This window comes from Micromesistius poutassou (assembly GCF_964030765.1).
Source record: "Micromesistius poutassou genome assembly, chromosome: 12".
Classification (NCBI taxonomy): Eukaryota; Metazoa; Chordata; class Actinopteri; order Gadiformes; family Gadidae; genus Micromesistius; species Micromesistius poutassou.
The window spans coordinates 6,439,034-6,462,580 of record NC_140282.1 but is presented as its reverse complement, the minus strand read 5'-3'; the positions used below and the strand labels follow the sequence as shown (position 1 = coordinate 6,462,580).

General features: G+C 45.5%; 1 protein-coding gene across 5 annotated transcripts in view; it reads left to right on the top strand.

The window, feature by feature from the left end:
* Positions 1 to 23,176, top strand: part of tle3b (TLE family member 3, transcriptional corepressor b) — a 28,820-nt gene extending 5,644 nt beyond the window's left edge. The window contains exons 6-21 of one of the 5 annotated variants that reach the window (XM_084475973.1): positions 3,087 to 3,149; positions 3,397 to 3,438; positions 8,785 to 8,986; positions 9,467 to 9,483; positions 12,317 to 12,439; positions 12,994 to 13,044; positions 13,362 to 13,517; positions 14,449 to 14,584; positions 14,678 to 14,853; positions 16,131 to 16,207; positions 16,465 to 16,714; positions 17,925 to 18,172; positions 20,649 to 20,796; positions 21,498 to 21,648; positions 22,260 to 22,336; positions 22,736 to 23,176. In XM_084475973.1, coding sequence (XP_084332099.1) covers positions 3,087 to 3,149; positions 3,397 to 3,438; positions 8,785 to 8,986; positions 9,467 to 9,483; positions 12,317 to 12,439; positions 12,994 to 13,044; positions 13,362 to 13,517; positions 14,449 to 14,584; positions 14,678 to 14,853; positions 16,131 to 16,207; positions 16,465 to 16,714; positions 17,925 to 18,172; positions 20,649 to 20,796; positions 21,498 to 21,648; positions 22,260 to 22,336; positions 22,736 to 22,843 — 2,025 coding nt within the window. In that variant the 3' untranslated portion in view covers positions 22,844 to 23,176. Of the gene's footprint in view, positions 1 to 3,086; positions 3,150 to 3,396; positions 3,502 to 8,781; positions 8,987 to 9,466; positions 9,484 to 12,316; positions 12,440 to 12,993; positions 13,045 to 13,361; positions 13,518 to 14,448; positions 14,585 to 14,677; positions 14,854 to 16,130; positions 16,208 to 16,464; positions 16,715 to 17,924; positions 18,173 to 20,648; positions 20,797 to 21,497; positions 21,649 to 22,259; positions 22,337 to 22,735 lie in introns of all 5 variants that reach the window. The other 4 variants (XM_084475972.1, XM_084475971.1, XM_084475970.1 and 1 more) reach the window with 4 other exon arrangements.
* Positions 23,177 to 23,547: the final 371 nt, after the last annotated feature.

Here is a 23,547-nt window from a genome sequence, read left to right as displayed (position 1 = left end):
GGGGGGGTGATTTGTTTTGACAGCGTCTCTTACGATGGTGCAGAGTGCAGGGCGGAGGTAATCGCCCTCTTTGCTGTCAATAAGTGATTTTAATTAGCGCAGCTCATTAGGGTGTGTGTGTGTGTGTGTGTGTGTGTGTGTGTGTGTGTGTGTGTGTGTGTGTGTGTGTGTGTGTGTGTGTGTGTGTGTGTGTGTGTGTGTGTGTCAGTCATTTATCCCTGCTGTAATGTCAATAAACCATTCAAGTATACTACCTGCACGCTTGTATTATTTTCCCCTTTCTTGGCAAATGCAGTGAAACAAAAGACATTTAGCTAGAAAGGTGGACTGACGAGTCATAGGATTGGAATTTGGCTTTGTGCTGTGCTGAAGAACGTTTTCAAGTATTCCATTCATCTCCTACTTCGGTCACTGACTGAAATAGGTCTCTTTTATTGTATTTTTTTACAACCACATAAATGTATCCTAATTAAAAACAACGGAGCACTTGTGGAGAACGAGAAGTGGTAGTAGGTGATCAGGGCCACAAAGTGGTTCTCTAAGAGAAAGTGATGCTGCGCTGTGTTTGGCTGCTAGGGAGAGAGTGCGAGTTGGGGTTGTAGGAGAGTATGTGCAAATTAATAATTTATACTGGTTCTTGGAATTATTTGCGGAGGTGATGATGTCCGACTTGGCTGTGACTCAAAGCAAACTATAGGACGCACGCATTCTATCAGGGGCACTGGGGAGGTTACTGGAAGCAACGGCGGCCATTATTATCACGAGTCCGGTGAATGTGTTTACTCAGTCTACCAGTGTTTTTATTTTTGTGTAGTGAAATGCAGGCAAAAGCTTTTTCTTTTGCAGCCACATGTATTTGTATTACGTCAGCTAGTTGTTGACAACACAAGACAAAATCAGTTGTTGAACCTCTACTTGGTGCATGCATCGGCAGGAAAGAGGCCGGGGTTTGTGAGATGATGTATGGATTGCACGGGCGACGTGTGGTTATCCATAGTGAACGTTGCGCTAGCCTAGTAGTGCGCGGTAGCTACGCCGCCTCAGCAGCATTGAGTTGGAGGCTAGTTAATTCCCTGGCCGTGGCTTCCATCGTACGCCCCGATTGTGAGTGAGGCCCTCTCCCAGCACTGGCACTCCCAGACCACCCCGAGTACCTGTAATGTGGAGTCTCAGTGAAAAGCCTTTGCTGGCTCAAGGGCTTGTTTTTTAGTGGCTTTAACTGACGCTTATTTCCAGCTTCTCTCCCTGCAGCATCTAAATGCACTCTGGGGGAAAAATGGTGTCTCAAAGGAAAAATCTAAGTTGTTTAAGATTGCTGGCTGTCACTGGATGTTGTGTATTTATTTAAAAAATCCCCCACCTCTAAAATGGTTGTCAAATTGTATTTTGTGTCTGTGTGTAGCATAGTCTAGTGTTTTGCAAAAAAATGTCTGCACATGGAAGAAACAAATGGCATGGTCTGAGTGTTTATTTATATTGTATTCCGATAAACACATATTCATTATCCTTTTTAACAGATGGAAACACAAAAATAAACGTAACAGATCCAATAGAGCAAGGGGGCATGTGCTTTTTCAAATGGTTCGATTTGAGTCACCCAAATGGATGATTTTTCACTGAATGCACAACCTTTTAAGGTTACCAGTGGGATGCTGTTGCAATGATGGCTGTGTCCCAGAGTCTAGCACTCCTGTTCTTTTCTACCATCTTAGCTCCTCCCTCTAAAGCTCTCCATCTCTCTCCCCCACCCTCCTCCTCCAATCTCCCCCAGTTATCCCTCATTAATTTCCCGTGCCGATCAGATTGACGGGCCGAAAATTCAATTTAATGACCTGCCTCTGTGCGTCTAATATGATTTTACAGGCTGTTCTGGTCAGGGGCCCCAGTCCAATTTACATAACGATCAGCCGCAGCAGATAGCGTTGCCCCAGCAACAGAAGATGGAGAGGAATTTTGAGGAAGGATGAGGAAAGGTGCGGGGAGGGGCTGTAGAGGAGATTAGTACAATGTGTTGTACAGGAGGGGGTTGGAGCAGGGGGCTTAAGGTCAGACAGGGGGAGGGTTGTGAGATAATTCATGACAGCCCCCACCCCCCCCCCCCCGACCTAAAATGAGTGACAATACAGTTGTGGCAGAAGCCAATAGCAACTCCCCATTTCCCTCCCACCTATATCTCTTCTATCCACTGCGCTCCCTTACTTTCACAGTCAAACAAATGGTTAGGGGAGCAAATGAGCAGAATGCAGTGGTGCTAATATATGTGCACGCGCACACGCACATACACACACACCTGCTGGACCATCACCCCATAATCCCTTCAAATCAATTAGTTCACCTTTCCCGCTTCGGTCAAACCACATTACTCTGCTTTCAAATACATCCCCATTTCTCTTCTCTCCACCTCTCCAGTTTCATTCATCTCCCCCTTTGTCCTGTTCTATGCTTTTGTGCTCCCCCCCCCCCCCCCCCCCCCCCCCTCCGCTCCCTCATCTCTTCTCGGTGGAAACCGGAGCTTTCTTAAAAAGGGCAAATGGATATGGCGTGTCGGGTCCATTGGACATTTGGATGCTGCGCGCAGTGCTGCGTATCTATTTTTCTATCCCGAGCTCCGTAAAGTGCTTTTCGTTCACTCGGGCACCCGGGTATCCTCTTACACTCCAGACTCTCTTTCTACCCCGGCTTGCTCTCGGCAAGCCAGCATGAGCGCTGATGGATAAGGCCGGCGAGTTAGCTTGTCTGGCCCCAGACCCCGGCTCCCTCCACGGGCAGTAATTGTGAAGTATGGCCCTGATTAGCCTCTCTCCAGCCAGATGGCATTAGCATATTTGAGCCTCCTAATGAAATAAGGCCCCATCTACCAGAGGGCAGGACAGAGGAAGGACCAAATGCGATCAGGGACTGCCCGCATTTAGTTAACAATTAGGTTGAGCAGATGGATTTTTAGACAGAACCATTTTTTTTATTTCTGTGTACATTATGAAGTGTTTTGAGTGTTTGTGTGCTTCTGAAGATGTATCTCTGAAAGTCACTTTTGTTGTGTGAGTACCTATAGTCGCTGATGATGTATTTCCTCTCTTCTCCTATAGACTGAGATTGCCAAGCGTCTCAATGCAATCCTGGCTCAGATTATGCCTTTCTTGTCACAAGAGGTAAGCAATGCCAAGAGAATCCTATTATTTATTTTATTTGTTCATAGCTTTAGATTGTGTCAGGCAATGTTGTAATTAATATTACTATAGTACAACGTAGCAGTTAGCTGACTTTGTCTTTTTACTACTGATGTTGTGTGGGTATTGTGTCAGGGGTTGCTAATCTTTTTGATCTGTTTATCAGATTGTCACAGGGCAATGTAATGTTTTAATGTGTGTGTGTGTGTCTGTATTTGTGTTTGGTCAGCACCAGCAGCAGGTGGCCCAGGCTGTAGAACGAGCTAAACAGGTGACTATGACCGAGCTGAATGCCATCATCGGGGTACGTGGACTTCCCAATCTGCCCCTAACCGTGTGTATACTCCTCTTTTTTTCTTCAGTTCACCTCGGATTCAGGGGGGCAAATCTGCACACAAATAGTGAGTGGTAGCTCTTAGTCAGTGGAGGCCTTTTTTTCAGGCAGCATTAGGGTATTTACAATAAGCTAGCGATTAGCAGATTGCATGGCGGGAAGGGCATCACATTTGAAAGTTGTAGTACTAAGTTTGTACTTAAAGCAGCATAATCACCTGCTATTGTTGTGCAGATTGGTCCCCGTTTCTGTTGGTTTATTACATTTTGCATTGTCTGTGAAATGGTGTTGATGATAATCATAATAACAAAAGGATGAAACTTTATAATGGGTGAAGTGTGGAGAATTAAGTGACATCTGGCAAGACAGACTTGTCATAAGTGTTATAGTTATAGTATCCCATGGAAATAAGAATCGTTGTTTTTTTTCATTACCAGTACCTTAGAATGATCACTTTATATCTACAAAGGGAGTAGTAGGTCATCTGCCGGGGCCTGCCATGTTTCCATAGTATCCCTGAATGGACAAACAGCTCTGGAGACAACTAGTTTTTGATAAAAATCAAGTTTCAATGTAATTACAAACAATGTAATTACAATGTAATTACAGGCGTTGGAAAGAGAGCAGTGAGGGGGGGATATATTCAGTTTCGCTAGATGCCACTAAATTCTACACTCAGCACCTTTAACAGGCATGATAATTGAGCAACGGTGCTCAATCATTGAATAAAATGCTTGGAATGGGTAGATAAGAATATATATAGACAAAAAAGATTAAACTACACAAAAGCCAGTTTATAAAAGTTTCATCACTTCTCCTGCAGTAGTGACAGTGTGATTTTTGGCAGGTCAGGCAGGCTTACCGCTTATGATTAAGCATTTGTCAGGCTATGATCAGATCAGTGTTTGTCTCCGATTTCAGACTTTGCCTGGACTACTTTAATTGGATAAGGGGTTGCAGCCAGCAGACTTGCCCCTACCTCTGACCCAATAGCATTAGGGAATTAAAGCGTCTAAGATACCAGATAGCATCGTGGCTGAAACAGGGATTTGCGTGGTACACACGGGCTGAGTCCTAAGACTCGAGGGCTGGATGTTACCTCAGTTGTTGCATGAGTGTTAGTAGTAGTATAGATGATGTTCCGGTTTTTATAAATAAAGAAAATAATACAAAAGTAAAAATATGGTGAGATTACATTTTTTAATGAATGGTAGAAAAACAACTGCTGACTCAAAATCACAGGTCTAGCCCTGAATCTGAACATGTGGTTGACCCTACCCATCCACCCCTAGGCTGTCAACAGGATAGCCAGTGATTGGGTTTCCCCCACCCACCCACTCTCTCTCTCTCTCTCTCTCTCTCTCTGAGATCGAAACCATCTGTTCTCGTTTAGGAGCTAAAAGGGGCCTGCTGGTTTCCAATACCCAGATGGACGGCTTGGGCCTTTTGATTGGCCCTCTCGGTCACAGAGGTGAGCCAGCGGCTAGGCGCTAGTACTAGAGGTCCCGTCTAATCGGAGGCAGATATCGAGATTCAATTAACGGGAAATGAGCCAGGAGCTCCACCCCCCCACCCCCCCCACCCCCCCCACCCTTACACCCCACCCAACCCCTGTTTCCAAGGTAATTACTTCTGGTGTTTTCAAATGACTGTCTCAGCGCTGGCTGCTTCCTGTCCCCATGCTCCATTAAGACAGGCATGCAGACACCCGCTCCACCTCCTTGCCAGAAACAGACACGCACTTTATAAAAGTGTGTGAGAACACATGCAAGGAAAAAAAATGGTTTAATTAGTTGGAAGACATGGCAGGTGATCAATCTTGTGTGTGTGTGTGTGTGTGTGTGTGTGTGTGTGTGTGTGTGTGTGTGTGTGTGTGTGTGTGTGTGTGTGTGTGTGTGTGTGTGTGTGTGTGTGTGTGTGTGTGTGTGTGTGTGTGTGTGCGAGCCAGCCAGCCAGCCTGCTACAGTAGTCCTCATAAGTGCGGTGTAATTCCCTGCTGGATGGCTGCCAGAAAGGGGCCCCCAGGTGCTATGTGTCACGGTGTTATGTGAGGGAATGCAGGACCTTTCACCCTGTCCCACACCACAGTAAAGGTGACTGTTTGCCAATAAACAATACATTGCTTTAGCGCTTCCGGCTGCTAACCGCAGATGCCTGCCCCCTCTAAGCACACACATGCATACACAGACCATTATGTGTGTCCTTCATTGAAGAGGGAATTAAAAAACATGTAGACCTCTAAAACACAAACGCATTTTTAGGTAATTTGTTTGTGTAGAGGAATGGTAATTGTTGTGGCAAAACGGAGGCTGTCATTTTATTGCATGTTTTGACATGTCAACAGCATTACAACATTTTCATCAACAATTTAAAAAACAGGAAAATAATTGTATGTGTACTTGGTATCCTCAGGTGCGTTGGAACTTATCTAAGAATGTGCTTTAGGTAATATTTCAGATCATTCGTCATTTGTTAGAAATGCCGTAGCCACCCGTTCAGCTATTGATTGAGTGAAATGCTCTGCTAGAATATCTTTTCTGGTTGATTGCGCCTCCTTTTGTTTGAGACAGTTTAGATTTTAGACTGCTCCCGGCTCATTTCTGGCCAATCATGGTATTATTTCTGTCCTGATTGGGAAATCGGGGAATCCAGCATGCCTGTCTTTCTTATCAGGATGTGTTTTTTTTGGGGTTGTTTATTTGAAAAGTCATTCTCTCTTCTGTTCTATTATGCATCCCTCAAATCATACTTACGGCAGCTCTAAGACTGGATTGTTGTTTGATAATGGTGAGAAAGCCAGTAACTGTCGGCATTTAATCTTATCTATCAACTACAACAGTCCTTGGGTCTATTTCTTATCTGCCGGAGACAGAACGTCAACCTTTACAATACCCACTAATCTTTTTTTTTTTTCTTGCTTGACCTCGCACTTTGTTTGCAAGGAGCCAAGTCTTTCTGGTTTGCATACATTGCTCTTCAAACGTGATCACGTGTGAGCCACACCTGACTAAACATTAGTCGGTGAGGTTAAGTCATAAGCACAGGTCACTATTTCAGACTACAAAGCACTTTGGCCTCTCCCTAACGTAAATGGGGAACACTGTTCCCGTTCTGTTGACATAGTGCTGTGTCAGCTGCAGCTTGTTGGGCTGACTTGAAATGGCACTTCTGCCAAGCTTCACCTGCTACCACTGTTTTTAACCATGGTTTGAACAGTGTCAGAATCAGCTACAGGCGTAGTTCATTTCTGATTTACTTAGCCTTAATTGTAAACGTGTATAAAACAAAGAGTGAAGGAATGAATTTGACTCTACTGTGTGCATGCTAATTGGAAAGGGGGAGGACAAACGTTCATTCTTATCCTATGCTTTTGTTGAATTCCTCCAGTCTTTAGGCATTTTTTTGTGACTTCATGGACAGGACAGTGAAGAGAGACTGAAAGTGGGTTGAAGAAGAGGGGGAATGACTTGCACCATAGGACCACAGGTGGGAATCTAACCTTCTTCAAGGCGGATTGCCTACGTGGTTAGCGAGCTAGTGTGTTGAGCATCAAGCCGCATTGTTCTTAGTTAACTATTTTGGAAACTGTTAATGTAATAACGGCACTATACGCTTAAGCAAGAGGGACGGTAAAACAATAAACCGATGATACGACTACATAAATGTTTGATGGGTAAGAGATTAGATTAGAAAATGACCTCCATAAAAGAGCAAAAAATGGCACTGGGTTGACGAGGGAATCGTAAATCACAGTCAACAGGAATGGTTTTTCAGGGCAGCCTCTCAGAGATAAAGGCTGTTATGTTTCCCTAGCCTGACCTCCCCTGGCAGGTCGTTGGGAAAGGGAAGCTGGCAATGGTTTCCAGACTTGTTAGCTCCGCTGTCAGCCCGTCTGGGTTTACCGCTCATTCTGCCCGGTTCTGCAGGGAGTCTGCTTCACCTGGTTACCTTTTTAATTGCATGTTTCCCGTGGAAGTTGTGTAAGCCCAGACGGCATTTTGCACTTAATGAAAAAAGAAACAGGGAAAAAAACATAAGTGTGAGACGAAGCCAGGCTCCTTAACCGTGAACACCGAAATGGAAGCAATTTATTTTCCTCGTCTTTTTTTTTCATCACTTTCAACGCTGCCGTACTTCACTTTTTTTTTCCCTCCTTTTTTATTTTCTCTCACTCTATTCAGCAATGGTCTACTAATGAGGCTTCTTGATGATCATCCCCGCATGCTTTTCTCATTAGGCACACTCAACGGGGATGTCGCTGCCTCAATCCCTCGCTCTCTTTCATTCCCTTGTTATTTTCTGATTCTCACTCATTTTATTTTTTTTCTCCTCCCCTCGCTCCTCGTTCTAATTTTTTATCGCTTTCATCACAACAAGGCATAGGCTTGGCACACCGGTTCAATATCGATTTGGCAATGCTGCAGCTATGTGACTTATCCATTTTACCGCTGTGGGTCCAGCGCAACATAATGAGCCTTTTGAATAATGGCTTTGTTTTGGGGTTTTTCTGCTTGGGGACAAAGCTTAATCCCCCATAAAGACTTTAGATATACACCGGTCTCCTTGGTTCCCTTAATGTCCCCCCAAATATGGCTGTTGGGCTTGTTGATAAGCTAAAAATCTTCCAGCTAGCTAGGATTGTTTTTCTCCCAGTGTTGTCTCTGCCTTTGTTGCCTCTCAGAGGCAGTTGATGGATGGGCTAAGTGATATTTAACCTGGTTTTAAAGTACTCTCTTCCCTGTTGGTTGAGTGGATGTTTTAACTCCTGTCCATCTTCTCACTCCTATGTCTCCACTCCACAAACGATAAGGTGTGTGTGTGCATGTGTGTGTGTGTGTGTGTGTGTGCGTGTGTGCGTGTGCGTGTGTGTTCTCCGGTGTCTGCTTAACATCATAAAACGAGGGTTGGCTGAGTTCACCAGGGATATTGTACTTGAGAAATATGGAGGTTTTAAGATGGTGTAAGGCAGAAGAAACGAGAGTAGGCCGGCTGTTCGACACCCAGGGCATAGAATAATCATGCCCTATTGCTGGTGATCTCCTTTTAAAAATAAAATCTATAGATATATAGTTTTTCTTCGGTTTCTTCATGGAAAGGAAGCACGTTGAAAGAGAGAGGGAATGACATGAACCCAGGTTAGCCCCCTAACCTGGGTACAGTACAAGGTGTAGCGGCTTGAGCAGCCAAGCTGCACCACGTCAGTCATGGACTCTCTTCCCAGCCCGACCCACTTGTCCTGTCTTCTGTCCCCCCCCCCCCCCCCCCCCCCCTCTACTACAGCAGCAGCAGCTCCAAGCCCAGCACCTCTCTCACGCTGCCCACGGCCCCCCAATCCAGTTGCCCCCCCACCCGCAAGGCCTCCAGCCCCCAGGCCTGCCCCCTGTGACCGGAGCCGGCTCCGGCCTGCTGGCCCTGGGGGCCCTGGGCAGCCAGGCCCATCTGCCTGTCAAGGATGAGAAGAACCATCACGACCTGGAGCACAGAGGTGAGGAGGAGCACAGCCGGCCACACGGAAACACAGCATCGTTCACAGAAACACTTCCAGGACTGGGCGCACATTACATATGCATAAGGATCAGGTTCCAAACTAGAAATGCGCACGGTGGGAGTACATTCCTTCTGGGCTGAATGACATTTGTTTTTATTACATTTATTTTTCTATCGGCGTGGAGATATTTTTGTAGAGTGGGAGGCTGCAGCGATGCATTGCGGTGTAGATGGGCTATATTTGTAGAGTGGGAGGTTGTCACGCTGCATTTTGGTGTCGAGAACAAGACTACATCGATATCGTGCAGGGGTTTAACCGCGGATGCGAGCCTTGCCTGTGGTTGTGGACGGGTGTACTTTTGTAGATCCCTACTGTGTAGTAGCCCACTTTAATCCTTCCATACTAACTCGTGTTTTAATTTTCTCCCTCTTGGTCCGTCATCCTTTCATTCTCCGCTGGCCATTCCCCTGGTGAAAGAGCGCGAGTCAAGCACGGTACGTTCCCTGTCCTTTTAAGTTCCTTCCATGTCTATTTTTTTGTCATACATGTCCTTACTAAGTCTCCTTTGTTCCTTGTGCTGAGCTCCTTTTGGCATGCGAGTACCACATGTTAACCCCTGCTCCCTGTGTAAAAGCCTATTGGTGCGGGGTGTCGCTCTGCTAAGCTCACCAAAATCAAATAACAAAATGATTTAACTGCGGCCAGATCTAAAGGCACTATCGGATCCATCTGGAAAATGAGTCCCATCACTGGCGGCGGATTAGTGCCCCACCGGGGTCTTTAATTTCAGCACAATTAAAAGGGACTTTGCATGTCCTCATCTGCCCCCCATGGATTTACTGTAGTCTGCATCGGGGTTCACCATCCGGCTCTCTCTTCTCCATGGCTTGTTTATTGATCGTGCCATTCATTCAGTACTTTTTTTGGACTACATCGGCCTCCTTTGTTTGTCTTTATTTATTTCTCTCTCTCTCGCTCGCTCTCTCTCTCTCGCTGCTCTGCTCTACGTCTGAAGTCTTTGTTTATTAGATGGCCCAAATCTCTCCCTCTCTCAGTGCGCCTCTCCCGCGGCCAGATTGAGTTGCTACCGAGTGTCCGGCCTGAATGGGCCCACTCATGTCTTTAAAGGGAAACCGTAACCGTCTACCTCCTCCAACTTACTGCTGATTAGGAACGTCACACACAGACGCACACTCACACACAGGAGAGGGGAGTTCTCTTTGGGTCATGGGACAAGGATCATCTGGGTTATTGTGCTCCAAGAGACACCTTTCGCAGACGGATGGCGTCAGTCTACAGGGACAACCTTCCATCCTCATGTTACGCGCTCGGTTGCTGGAACTTCACTTGTATCGCAGCAGGAGATTCTTTAGTCGATGGAGTGATTTTTTTTTTTTTTTTTAAACAATTGGGACGTCTGTATTTGGAGGAAGGATGGAATGGTGGTAATTGGAGCGGTTGCCATTGAGGGGTCTGTGTGTGTGTTTGTGTATCAGATTATTTGTGTGACGTTATTTTTTATTTATTTGTGTAACAGGAGTGTAACAGGAGGGACCCACAGCGGTCTCGCGGCAACATGCCACAGAACACTGATCAGCTCTCTGTCTCACTCTCCGTCTCTCTCATCTTTTCTACATTCTGATGTCCGCCCTCTGCTCAAACCGGTGAAGGCTGGGATTTGTCAGGATGTTGAACAGTATTGGCATGGCACAGTAAATAAAACTGCACTGGCTTCAGGGCTCTCTTTCACTTTCCCCCCGACACACAGACAGACAGACAGACCTGCACTCATGTACACACACGCACCTATACACACACACAGGCACATACACACTCGTGCAGGCGCGCAAACTCTCTGCCTGTCTGGCTGGTTGGCAGATCCACTGCATCAGTGGCCAGACTATAAAAAAAGACGGGAAGAAAAGCCTTCTCTGCAGTTTCTGAGCGTGTGCCAGCCGGGCCGGGCATGCCCACTAGCAGGGAGCTAACTCAACCTGGCTTCCAAGTCCATTCTTTGTTTTTGGCCTGGTTTTTGGCTTCGGTTTATTTCTCTTTTTCTCTCTTTGTCACTCTCTTGGCCCTTTTCTGAGGCACCGTTTTGTCCGCTCTCTTTGTTGCCATTCACATGCCACTCTTGATCAAGTTCCCCGGGTTGGCGGATGAGAGGCGGCTTCTCTCCCGTCTCTCATTCTCCCTCTTCCTTTACTTCCTTCCTCCCATTTCACAAGGACTCTCACTCAGTCCATCGCTTGCTTTTCACTCACGACTATGCCCTTTTGAAGCCACTCACACACAGGTTCCTGTTCTTTGACTCACACACGCACACACACAATGGCTCCTCTTATCCATGCTGTTTTGGTTGGCGTTTGCCTGTTGCCTGAGTTGCTCTTTGAGCGGATTAGCTGTGTGTCATCAGGTATGCGTGTCATATTCACATACCTTAGTTCCAGTTTAAAAGCCATGCTTCACATGGCTTTGAGCAACATAGCCTGTTTTTTTATCATCTATCTTCTCCTTGTAAACACCTGTGTGTTTGTGTGTGTTTGCTCAATGGCTTATTTTGTCCCATCACATTGGCTGTGTTTTTACACCGTGCACCAGCAACAAGCACACATGTTAGCTCAGCTGCACCCCGTCCCCCTCCCCTCCTCTATCACCATGCCCCAGTGGCTTGGCTGTTGGCTGGTTAGAGCCTTCCCACAATCCTCCACTTCCCCTCTCAGACAGCATTAGGTTGCTTGCTCCATGGTCGCTATTGTGCAGTCTGGAGCCACAAGTGAAATCCACAGCCAGTTCTTTTCATTCAGGGTTTGCTGTTTTTTTTAAGGTGGTGGTCTCTCCCAGGTCTACTCTCCTGGGTTGATTGGCGATCACATGTAAAGCAGATCAATATAAAGGACCCAAACCAAATGCATAACAGTTAGCTTAGCGCTCTCTCTCTAGTTCTCTCATGTGTGTGTTTGTCATAGCAGCAATGCCGAAGCTTTGTCTATACTTTATTTTATTTTTATTTTTTTATTTTATTTTAAAATAGCTGATTAAATACATTTGATTAAATAAATGTAAATTGATGGACGAGGAAAATCATGTGGGGTTGAAGCCCACGACCCTACAATCATCACAAACTCAGTCATCATGAGCCAGCTGAGTTTATTAGCTGGCTTTGAGATGTATATCAATCTAGACTTTTTCTTAAAGATATTTGGTAGGTGGGCAGTGGATATACTGTTGTGGTTATTTTACGTCATTAGATCCTCTTGCCGGTTGCTTTAAATAAAGCAGATGGACTGTGGCTAACGTGATGCTTGTGGTTGTGTTGCCGGGCAGAATAACTCGGTGTCGCCGTCAGACAGCCTGCGCGCAGCTAGCGAGAAGCACCGTGGCTCCTCGGACTACGGCTTGGACAACAAGAAACGCAAGGTGGACGACAAGGACAGCATGAGTCGATACGTGAGTGCTCTCACCATTTGCTCTCTCTTTTAGCAGCCGTGGAATTCGCAACAACACTACCTGCAAGACTATGTTGCATTTTTAGCACTTAAGGAAATACTATAGTATTATTGAGGTGTGTGTGTGTGGACACACTAAGGCTGCAACAAATGGTTATTTTTCTGTCAATCAATCAAACTTATATTTTCTTTTGATTAATCATTTAGTCCACAAGTTACCAGGGTTCAAAGTCTTAAATCTGCTAGCTTATTTGACAAGCAGCCAAGAAACATTTTTTTTCCTTTTAAAATGATCTATGAACCAAATATTTGAATTGCAACATTAAGCAGCAAATATTTGTTATTTGTACTTGAAGGACATGAATGATTAAGCGAATATCAAAATCGGAATAGATTACATTTCTGTTGTTCCACTTATCGATTCATTGACTAATCATTGCAGCCCTATCTTTACCATCATACTTTGTAATACTTGGATAGAGTTGATCGTAGTCCACTGGAGATATAGGTTTCTGTGTCTCAGGAGTGCTGAGTGTGTTATATCCTCCCCTACAGGACAGTGATGGAGAGAAGAGCGACGATTTGGTGGTGGATGTGTCCAATGAGGTGAGGATCCGGTAAACCACACACAGCTTATGCTAACACCTAATGTGTAGAAAAAAAACAACCTGATGTAAATCGTGTGCATGTGAGCTACATGTAACGGCTTAGTTGTTCCTGTCATGACAAACTTAACTAGTACAGACAAAGAGACCTGGGGCGTGTGTGAAAGTCTTTGTGTGTTTGTTTGTATTATTTGCCCACGTGGCTCCCGGTTGTTTGACTCCCAAATATGCCTTTGGCTTTCCTCTAGTCTGTTGGCTCAGAGTCATTGTATCTTTTGTTATTTCACTCCGTGTCCCGCGCTCTCTCTCTGGCACTAGGACCCGGCCACGCCTAGGGCTAGCCCCGCCCACTCACCACCAGAGAATGGTCTGGACAAATCGCGGGCGCTGAAGAAGGACGGCGGGCCCAACAGCCCCGCCTCGGTGACGTCGTCGGGGAGCACGCCCTCCTCCAAAGCCAAGGACCACGCCCACGTGAGTCTGCCGATGAGGCGGCCGTAGACGTAGAAGAGGAGTGGGCTCACATGGCTAGGTTTGGGCGGGAGAGTAAAGCAGCATTGGTCAAGTGCCCATGTGGACGGCACTGGCTTACCCCGCAGAGTGTGAAGAGGGTAGTGTATCATCGGGGTTGGGGATTGATCCCTGATGACCCCTGATCTCCTTTAATAGCTTAGCCAATAAATGGCAATTTCTACCTAAGGTCCTCCCCTCCCTCAAGCAATAAGTAACCCCCGAGGCACAGCAACACCGGAGCAGTAGAATCTGGTCCCTCTTCCGTAATCCCCCCATCTTTCTTATCCTTTAATCTATTGCTCCACTCCATCTCAGAGACACATTAAACAGCTGTACGACCGGTGGTCCACGGTGCTCTGTGGGATGTAATGACTAGGCAGCCTGACACCAGCTCTCAGAGCAGCGTAATGGCCGCCTCCGCCTCCCCTGAAATGCTGTAGCTCTCATTATCTGTGGCTCAATTAGGGCCAGTCATCCGAGGAAGTTCCCGTTTTCTCCCGGGATCGGCGTTGACAAATTAATGCGATCAAGCTTATTTCCAGACTGAATGCTAAGCAAAGGGTTAAACTGTATGCCGATCTGGCCCTAATCCACATGCACACGTACCAGCCCATGCAAACGAACGCACACACACATGCACGCATGCAAAGACACGGCCTGTAATAAAGTGTCTCTGCAAGATTGGATTAAGCAGTGCCTTTGGCTCGGCTCCCCTCTCAGGATTTCCTTTATCCACTGGGGGCCACTTTTTACTCTCCTCAGGGGATAGTTTTCCAGCCCTCCTGGGCAAAGGGTTTTTCAGGACACGGTTGCCTTTCGATCCTTGGGAGTTAAAATAAGAAAATCCAAAAAGATTGCTAGAGCTAAAGGAGAATCTCCTCTCTCCTCCTAGAACGACAAGTCGTCCACGCCGGGGCTGAAGTCCAACACCCCGACGCCCCGGAACGAGGCCCCCACGCCCGGCACCAGCTCAACACCTGGACTGCGGCCCCTCGCCATGGGCAAGCCCCCGGGCATGGACGCGATCGGTACACACGCATGCCATACACACGCACTGATAAACAAACGCCTCAAATCGATAAATATTTGATGCCTGTCGTGTCTTCATGATTCCCCCCCAGCCGCTCCCGCGCTGCGCACGCCGCTGTCCATTGCAGGCTCCTACGGCACGCCCTTTGCAATGATGGGCCACCACGAGATGAACGGCGCCCTGACTAACCCCGGTGTCTACGCCGGCCTTCACATCTCACCGCAGATGAGCGCCGCCGCGGCCGCCGCCTATGGACGCTCACCGATGGTCAGTCGTCAATTGTCTTGATGGCGTCTCGTCGGTTTCCCTTTATGAGTGGGGAATAAAGGAGCTGGTGGCTTGACTGTCATAGTCCTCTTTTAACCGAAACAGCGAGGGACTAATCGAGACTATTATATAACACTGCCAAAATCTGCTTCTCGTCGCCCATTTTGTAAGCCATGCCTAGCGCAAAAAGTTGAACATATGTTTAACTATTAAGAAAAACCGGAGGCATCATTAAATAGGTGCTAGGCACAGGTGTGGCGTACCACAGGAAAACAATGGTGACGTGGGCGTCACGATTCTAATGCCGCTTTTCCACCAACAGTATCAGCTCGACTCGACTCAACTCACCTTGACTCGACTCGGTTTGGTTGCGTTTCCATCTAAAAAACTACCCCTTCAATGTGGGCGGGTCATAGAAAAGAAGCTCTCCAACATGGGCGGGTCGTCATTAGGTTTTAATCACGGGAGACGCGATTCCCGGGAAATCTGAATCTGATCAAGACTATTTCCTGATTCCCGGGAAAGGTTATGATGGGAAATAAAATAAAATAAAAAGCGCAATGACTGCGCGTCTATTGTTGTCATACGGTAACGTTGATGGAGGTGAAACTCGAGCCCTGGGAAAGGAACGACACTAAAATGAAACAGCGAAACGCTGATCCTCCGGAGCCGGTCCGTGGACTCCAGCCACGCCGGACACACACAACCACGCGCAGCCTAACTCTAGCCCCGGGAAAGGAGCGACACACATGGCGAAACGCTGATCAGTGTCCCCCTCGGGAGCGGGTTCGTGGACTCCAACCACGCCGGACACAACTTAACTTGAGTGATTATTCCCATTTACAGCCGCTGGCCAATCAGTTACCAGCAGCCTGTTTACGTCACACAAAAGTACCTACTCCGCTCGCTTGGATCTCGACGGAGGTAGTACTAAAAAAAAGTACCCGGTACTAGGTACCAGGTACTTTTTTTGCCAATGGAAACGCAAAAAAGGCGTGTCGAGTAGAGCTGGTACTGGCGGTGGAAAAGCGGCATAAAAACGCTGTTCTGTTTGATCAACCCCTAAAGCAAAAATGTGATTAGCAGCGTAATCTAGGCCTTTCAAGAAAAATTAACCTTCATATATAAGCAACAGAGCTTCCCTGGGGCACAGCCTGCTGCAGAACTAGACCAGCAATGTCTGCACATTTCACTGTTAGCTTAGCGGCATTTTAGCATAGCAGGCTAATAGATTGTTTGCTAATGTTGGGCTCCTTCTCCCCCTGCTGGATGTGTAGGCCGGATTTGATCCCCATTCTCACATGAGGGCCCCGGGCATCCCTGCCAGCCTCACTTCCATCTCCGGGGGCAAACCGTGAGTATCTGCCATCTTGTTTTCATGTTTCCACAAAAAGACCCGTTTTCACTGTTTGGTGTTCAGCATTAAACATCGGAATGGGAATTGTGAGGGAAAAGTGCTCTTTTACAAAGTGTGGTTATCGAAAAAAAATGTATCCTGATAATCAAGCGGCTGTTGGAAAGCCCTTTAATAAATAAAACAAGCTAATATACTATTTCAAGCCGTCGGCTGTACATCGCATTGACCCCTTGACCCTCTCCACCCTCAACCAGGGCTTATTCTTTTCACGTGAGCGCGGACGGCCAGATGCAGCCAGTGCCCTTCCCTCCGGACGCGCTGATTGGTCCCGGCATCCCGCGGCACGCACGGCAGATCAATACGCTGAGCCACGGTGAGGTGGTGTGCGCCGTCACTATCAGCAACCCCACCCGCCATGTCTACACCGGCGGCAAGGGCTGCGTGAAGATCTGGGACATCAGCCAGCCGGGCAGCAAGAGCCCCGTCTCTCAGCTCGACTGCCTGGTGAGCATTATCTATTTATATTTCTTTTGTTTGGTGCATTACCCTCATTTTAGTTTTTAGAATTGTGTTTCTTTGTCAAGTGTATGTTAAGCATATTTAATACTATTTATACTGAAGTATCTTATATATTAATATGAATGAATTGCAACAGAGTCGGTTGATATATTTTATCCACACTTGCTGTCCTCGACTTTAATTAAGATATTGGAATTATATCCTATGTATTATATAATGCAAAAAAATTGCTTGTGTGAAAAATAAATAACGTTCTGATCGGCCGACCCCGTCTAACATTACGCCATTACCCGTTCCATTACATTCTCATAACTACCCCACTCCTGGCTGCTCAGTTTGAGGCCTCCACTCTGTTCCACCCGTACAGCCCATTTAAAGTGAGGTCAGCATCTGATGGGTTCTTATGGAGCCACCAGGGTGCTGTTTTAATTCACCTAGGAACCTCTGCTTCTCTGATCTCTCGCTCTCACTCTATCTCACTCACTCGTCAGCGTCCTGACAGGCTCTCTCTTTCTCTCGTTAAAGCTGACAACTGCAACTTTACTTTTTCTTTTTTTTTTACGCTGTGCAGAAAGAGCTGCATTTAAAGAAAGGCAAAATTCACTCGTCAGCGAAAAGCTGCTCTTGTGTATTAAGTAGGGATGGGACTTATCTTCGCTGAAGGAGTTAGTAAAGTTCACTCAACATGCACTAAAGTACTATGCACACACACGATGCTGTACCCCTGCGGCACTGTAATTCACTCGAAGTTTATAGGATCTCTGAGGTGTGCGCTTTCATCTATTCCACCTTGCATCGGTGTAAGGTGCTAATGTGGAGCCTGATCTTCAGTTTATGTCTTAGTTTATTGGGATTCCCTACCCTCTTTGATTTCCTCATAATGTATAGTAATTGCATAGTCAAGCTAATCATTTAACCTTTGCTGGAAGTGTAGGAGTTTCCTGGAAATGTATTAAACAAAATGAGTAGCAGCACTTTGTACTTTGTAACGGCTACTTAAAGGGAAGTAGCCGAAGTTATCACACAAAAATGAGTGGGTTGAAAAAAAAATTAGTCCGATTTGTCTTAATAACGTCCTGCCAGGAAATTGCGGAAAGCTGAAATGAAGTGCCCATTACTGTGGTCACGGTTTGTCTTCTCATCTCACTGCCCCTTTTATGATGAGCTTTTCCCCATCGGCCCGTGTCTCCACCAGAACAGAGATAACTACATCCGCTCCTGCAAGCTGCTGCCTGACGGCCGCACCCTGATCGTGGGCGGCGAGGCCAGCACACTGACCATCTGGGACCTGGCTTCCCCAACGCCGCGTATCAAGGCGGAGCTGACGTCGTCAGCACCGGCCTGCTACGCCCTGGCCATCAGCCCCGACGCCAAGGTCTGCTTCTCCTGCTGCTCCGACGGGAACATCGCCGTGTGGGATCTCCACAACCAGACGCTCGTCAGGTCAGAACATGCACACGCGCCTTTTGCCCCGCCTTCTGTTTTGGTCGCCTCGTAGTCTGAAAGGTGTGTGTGTGTGTGTGTGTGTGTGTGTGTGTGTGTGTGTGTGTGTGTGTGTGTGTGTGTGTGTGTGTGTGTGTGTGTGTGTGTGTGTGTGTGTGTGTGTGTGTGTGTGTGTGTGTGTGTGTGTGTGTGTTCGCCAACAGGATGGATATTTCCAGTCGCGTGAGGGAGTTCTTTCGGTTCTTTGTTTAGCAATAGTGAACTGAAAACATGATGAGTGTCCAGAAAAGTCTTGCACGTTATGTTGGACATTCAGTAATAGGGCTGTCACTTTTGAGAAAAATGCCCCCCCCCCCCCCCAAAAAAGAAACACCGTAACGCAAACAATGACCTGACATGACAACTTAAACAGAAGACAGCAGCAGGAGTAAGTCCTACAGCCTATCTGCAAGAACTAATTTCTTAATGTTGTTTGCTAGAAACAGTCTATCATCTTGATCTGGATCAAGTGCCTTTCTCTTTTTATTCACGTTGTTACCTGCGGTGGGGAACACGCGTTCGGAGCACACAGACGTGCCTGGCACACGCATCTATGTTGAGAAGCGGGTATTTGTGGCAGCCCGTCTCTCTCCACCAATGCAGCGTGTTGCTGTCAGCAGGGATGACTTGGGGTCGCAGTTTTCCGCTCAGGCTGGCTGCTCTGTGCATTATCCTTTTTTCGAAACAGGATATATTATTATTTGCTTGATTAGACTGCCCGCGAATGGATCAGATGGCAAACAATAAAATAAAAACCAAACGGTCTAATCATAGACTGTAAAAAATGTGCTACATAACATGGCACTTTAAAAACCGATTTGATTACATATATGCGAATACGGATATTTCACGTCCTATTCAAATGCATATTTGAATAACGAATATGTATATTACTATTCAGTATACAGCCAATGCTTTTTATTCATAAATCATTGTTTAAGGTTTAGAAATGAATGAAGCCATTGACATTTGTAGAATTCGATTGGTTTTGAGAATACCAAAAAATGCTGTAATCTGATTGGATGCGCTTTGAGGACTCCATGTCAACCGGGGTCAAAGTTGAAATTGTTTGAACTTTGAGCAACTTTGAGCGTCATGTTGAATAATTCGAGAGGTCCGCTACGCCCAGGGTAGGGCCAACGCTAAGTTTGGCTCAACTCCATAGGAAAACAGGGTTAGTGACGCTGGCGACGCTGAACGCACATCATGCGTTCACCGCGTTCAAAAATTAACAAATCCTGAAGAGCTTTTAGAAGTGGTCGTGTGTGACTGATAGGGATGTCACGATACCAAATATTTAGAAGTCGGTACCAATACCAGTGAAAATCCACGATTCTCGATACCATTTCGATACCACGGCAAAAAACAAAAATAAAACAATAAATCCCATGTACTTAAACTAGGGATGTCACAATACCAGAAATTTAGTAGTCGATACCAATACCAGTGAAATTCCACAATTCTCGATATCCAATTCGATACCATGGTCAAAAACAAAACAATAAATCCCATCTACTTTATTTATTAAAAACATTTAAACATTCCAAAAAACAGTGGCACTGGCATGTAGCCTTCAAGTAATGAATAAAAATAAACCACTATTAACATTACAAAAAAAGAACAGTGGCATGTAGCGTTCAAGTAATAATAATTAAAAAAATAATAATAATACGCGCTGAAAGCAGGCAGTCATGCAGCTATGCGGCTGGCGTTTACACTTGCGTGCATGGCAGGGTTTAAAACATAACTTCCAACCTAATATTAAGTAATATAACCTAGGTGCGCAAGGCAGCCACAGGAGACGCCAACATTGTTTTCAACTGCTCGGTACCGCGCCGTATTAATTAACCAAGTTTTGAAAAGAAAAAGTATTTGAAGCGAATAAGCAACGCTGTTTTTGATTTGTTTATTTGGTTTTGAACGAATAATTTTGGATGCATGCATCGGCTTTGAGTTGGTTTGTTTACTTTGAAACTGCATACGCTCGCAACACACACGCACACGCACGCACACATTCACCGCCGCACCTACTATAACCTGCCGATCTTCAATCAAAACAACATCATGTAAGTGATGCCGAACGCAGTCGTACCATGCGTGTTTAGAAGCGCAACAGTGAAACGGGTCCCGTCTGAAACAGTCGCGCGGCGCAGCGTTCCAAACGCAAAGTACTTCCAGACGCGACTCTTGTTATTCTTTTTATCGACGAGTCGAGGCGGAGCCGTCGCACTCGCTGCAGCTGCCGTCTTCCATGTTCCCGTGTAGGTGTATATGTTGCCCACGTGACGTCCAGAGGAATTGCGTCCTCGGTACCTACGGTACTAAGAAAAACGAGTACCGTCACGTTTTTTGAATTTTGGTATCGACTTGGTACCGAAGTATCGGTTCTCGTGACATCCCTAGTGACTGACCTGTGTGTGTACCCCTGTAACCCCAGGCAGTTCCAGGGCCACACGGACGGAGCCAGCTGTATCGACATCTCCCACGACGGGACCAAGCTGTGGACGGGGGGCTTGGACAACACAGTCCGGTCCTGGGACCTGAGGGAGGGCCGGCAGCTCCAGCAGCACGACTTCACCTCCCAGGTATGCGCACACACACACATATGCGCACACACACATGTGAACACACTCGCACACACACTCCCATCACGTCAACCAATGAATGCTTGACGTGAGACTCATTTTTTTGTATGCATGATCTAAAACGTCTTGGGAGAAGTTGGCCTAAGTTAATCCTCCTTGTCCTTATGTGACGGACGAGTAGTCAGTTATGAGGGTGTCAAAGTGCTACCACTGTATTCCAATATTGTTCTAATATCCCAGTCAAAAACTAACAAATGATAATTTGGCCAGACCATTATGATGTTGGCAACTGTACCGTTACCGTGACGAGGATGAGGTTATTCGTTCTCGGACTGAGGGATGTGTCTCGCCCTAATAAAGGATATTATGTTACCAATATAATGCAAAAATATTATAATATAATGTTAAAATTAATGTGAAAAATCAGTTTTGTGTCAACTATAATAAATAGTGTCCTATGCTGCCTTGTTTATGTGGTTAATGGCTATACTGATATACATCAATATTTTAAACATTCTTTGATGCACAATGCTGCTATACTTTAGTCTTAAACGGGCAGCTTACTCAACGTGACCCGTGTCCCGCTCCGCAAGCAGGTCTTCCTTACAAAAGAGCACGGTATTATTGGCAGTCAGGAGGCCTCATCATAAGCAGCGTTGTACATGATGAAACCCCTTAACCCTCTTTTGTATGTGCTGCAGATCTTCTCGCTGGGCTACTGCCCGACCGGCGAGTGGCTGGCCGTGGGCATGGAGAGTAGCAACGTGGAGGTGCTTCACCACACCAAGCCTGACAAATACCAGCTTCACCTGCACGAGAGCTGTGTTCTGTCCCTCAAGTTCGCCTACTGCGGTTAGTTAATGTGCAAAGAGAGAACACGCACACACACAAACACACACTGTGCTGTAGACTGTTTAATGTGTTGTGACACATTGATGATTATCATTCCTTGTAGGACACTTCTTGACAGAAAAGTATTTGATTTAATGGAGCATGATCATGAAAAGACACACTGGGAGCATTAACCAAGCATTTTCAATGAACGAATGCTTATCACTTATACTCACATTGTAGACAAAAAGGAGGATACAAAGAAACAACAACCTAAGAGGGATCCTCATGGTCTAAACTAGTAAGGTGTGATATAAGGAAGCAAAAGGGTTAACCAAAAGGGATGCTCATGATCTAGAATGGGTGCCTGTATTGACAATAGATATCTTGGCTACAGTAGTGATATAAATGCAAACTAAACTACATACAAGGAGAATTGAGTGTGTTTATGAACTAATATTAAAGTAAAGGTTATACCATTTGTGATCATAATGTTAGGATTAATCTTTCCACTACTCAGAATTTCGGCTAGAGGCTAGCAGGCATTCGGTTTTGATGCTTTAGTTAGTGGTCTCAGTTTGGGTGCTTCATGCGTCCACTTGGCTGTCTCAATTCTCCTGTTGTGTTCCCAGGGAAGTGGTTTGTCAGCACGGGGAAGGACAACCTGCTCAATGCCTGGAGGACACCGTATGGGGCGAGCATATTCCAGGTAACTCATAATGACAAATACTATACTTTCTGCATGTGCTTTAGTCTCATTTGCCTTGAACTACCAAAATAAAAATGTTGCTAACCCAACATCATTGCTTCTAACGGGTTAGTATGAAATGTTTGCTTTAGGTGACTGTTGCTTTAGGTGACTGCTTCAGGTGACACGTTTAAATATATATTCCTTTATTTTAGCGGTGTTGAAACGTCTAGATCTGAAATTAACAATTATATCTGAAGAGAGATGGAGTTCTTTCACACTGCCATTAAGATTAGTTTATTAGTGTAGGTCAGTTGCAGAAACCATTTCTGTATATGTTACTCAAGCTAGTCATAAGCTAGTAAAATATTGAATTCAATAACGACTTCTAATATTTGTTCTTTTCACGTTGTTATACAGTCCAAGGAGTCTTCGTCCGTCCTGAGCTGTGACATTTCGGCGGATGATAAATACATCGTGACGGGCTCTGGAGACAAGAAGGCCACGGTCTACGAGGTTATCTACTAGAGTTTCAGCACTTCTCCCGGGCGGACTGGCCTGTCATGCATCTCCCCTTCGACGGACACGCCCACCCCACCCACCTTCCACTCCATCCACAATCAACGTTTCGTTGTACGCTTTGGACGATGGCCAGGATCGAAGATTTGGACATAGGGCAGTCTCAAACGGGAATTGGTGGAAAATATTGCTTGAGTACCCTTGTTTTGTTTTTTTCTGATATTTGACACTTTGGAATCTGAGGGATTTTTTGGTGGGGTCGGAGTAGTAATTGAATGAAGCCGTGCTTCATCTCTGACAACCTTTCCTGGACGGCTTGTGAAAATTGTACATAATGGAGTAAATAAGACGTTTTTTATATATATATATATATATATATATATGTATGTATGTATGTATGTATGTATGTATGTGTATATATATATATAGATATATATATATGTGTGTGTGTCTATATATATATATATATAGATATAGATATATATATATATATATATATATATATATATATATATATATAGATATATAGATATATAGATATATATATATATATATATATATATAGATATATATATATATAGATATAGATATATAGATATAGATATTTATATGTATGTATATATATTTTCATGTCCTGGGTGTACTTGTGGTGGTTTTTTGTTCATGCAAAATATGAGCAAGAGAGCAGAAATTCTGCAGTTTCCCTATTTTTC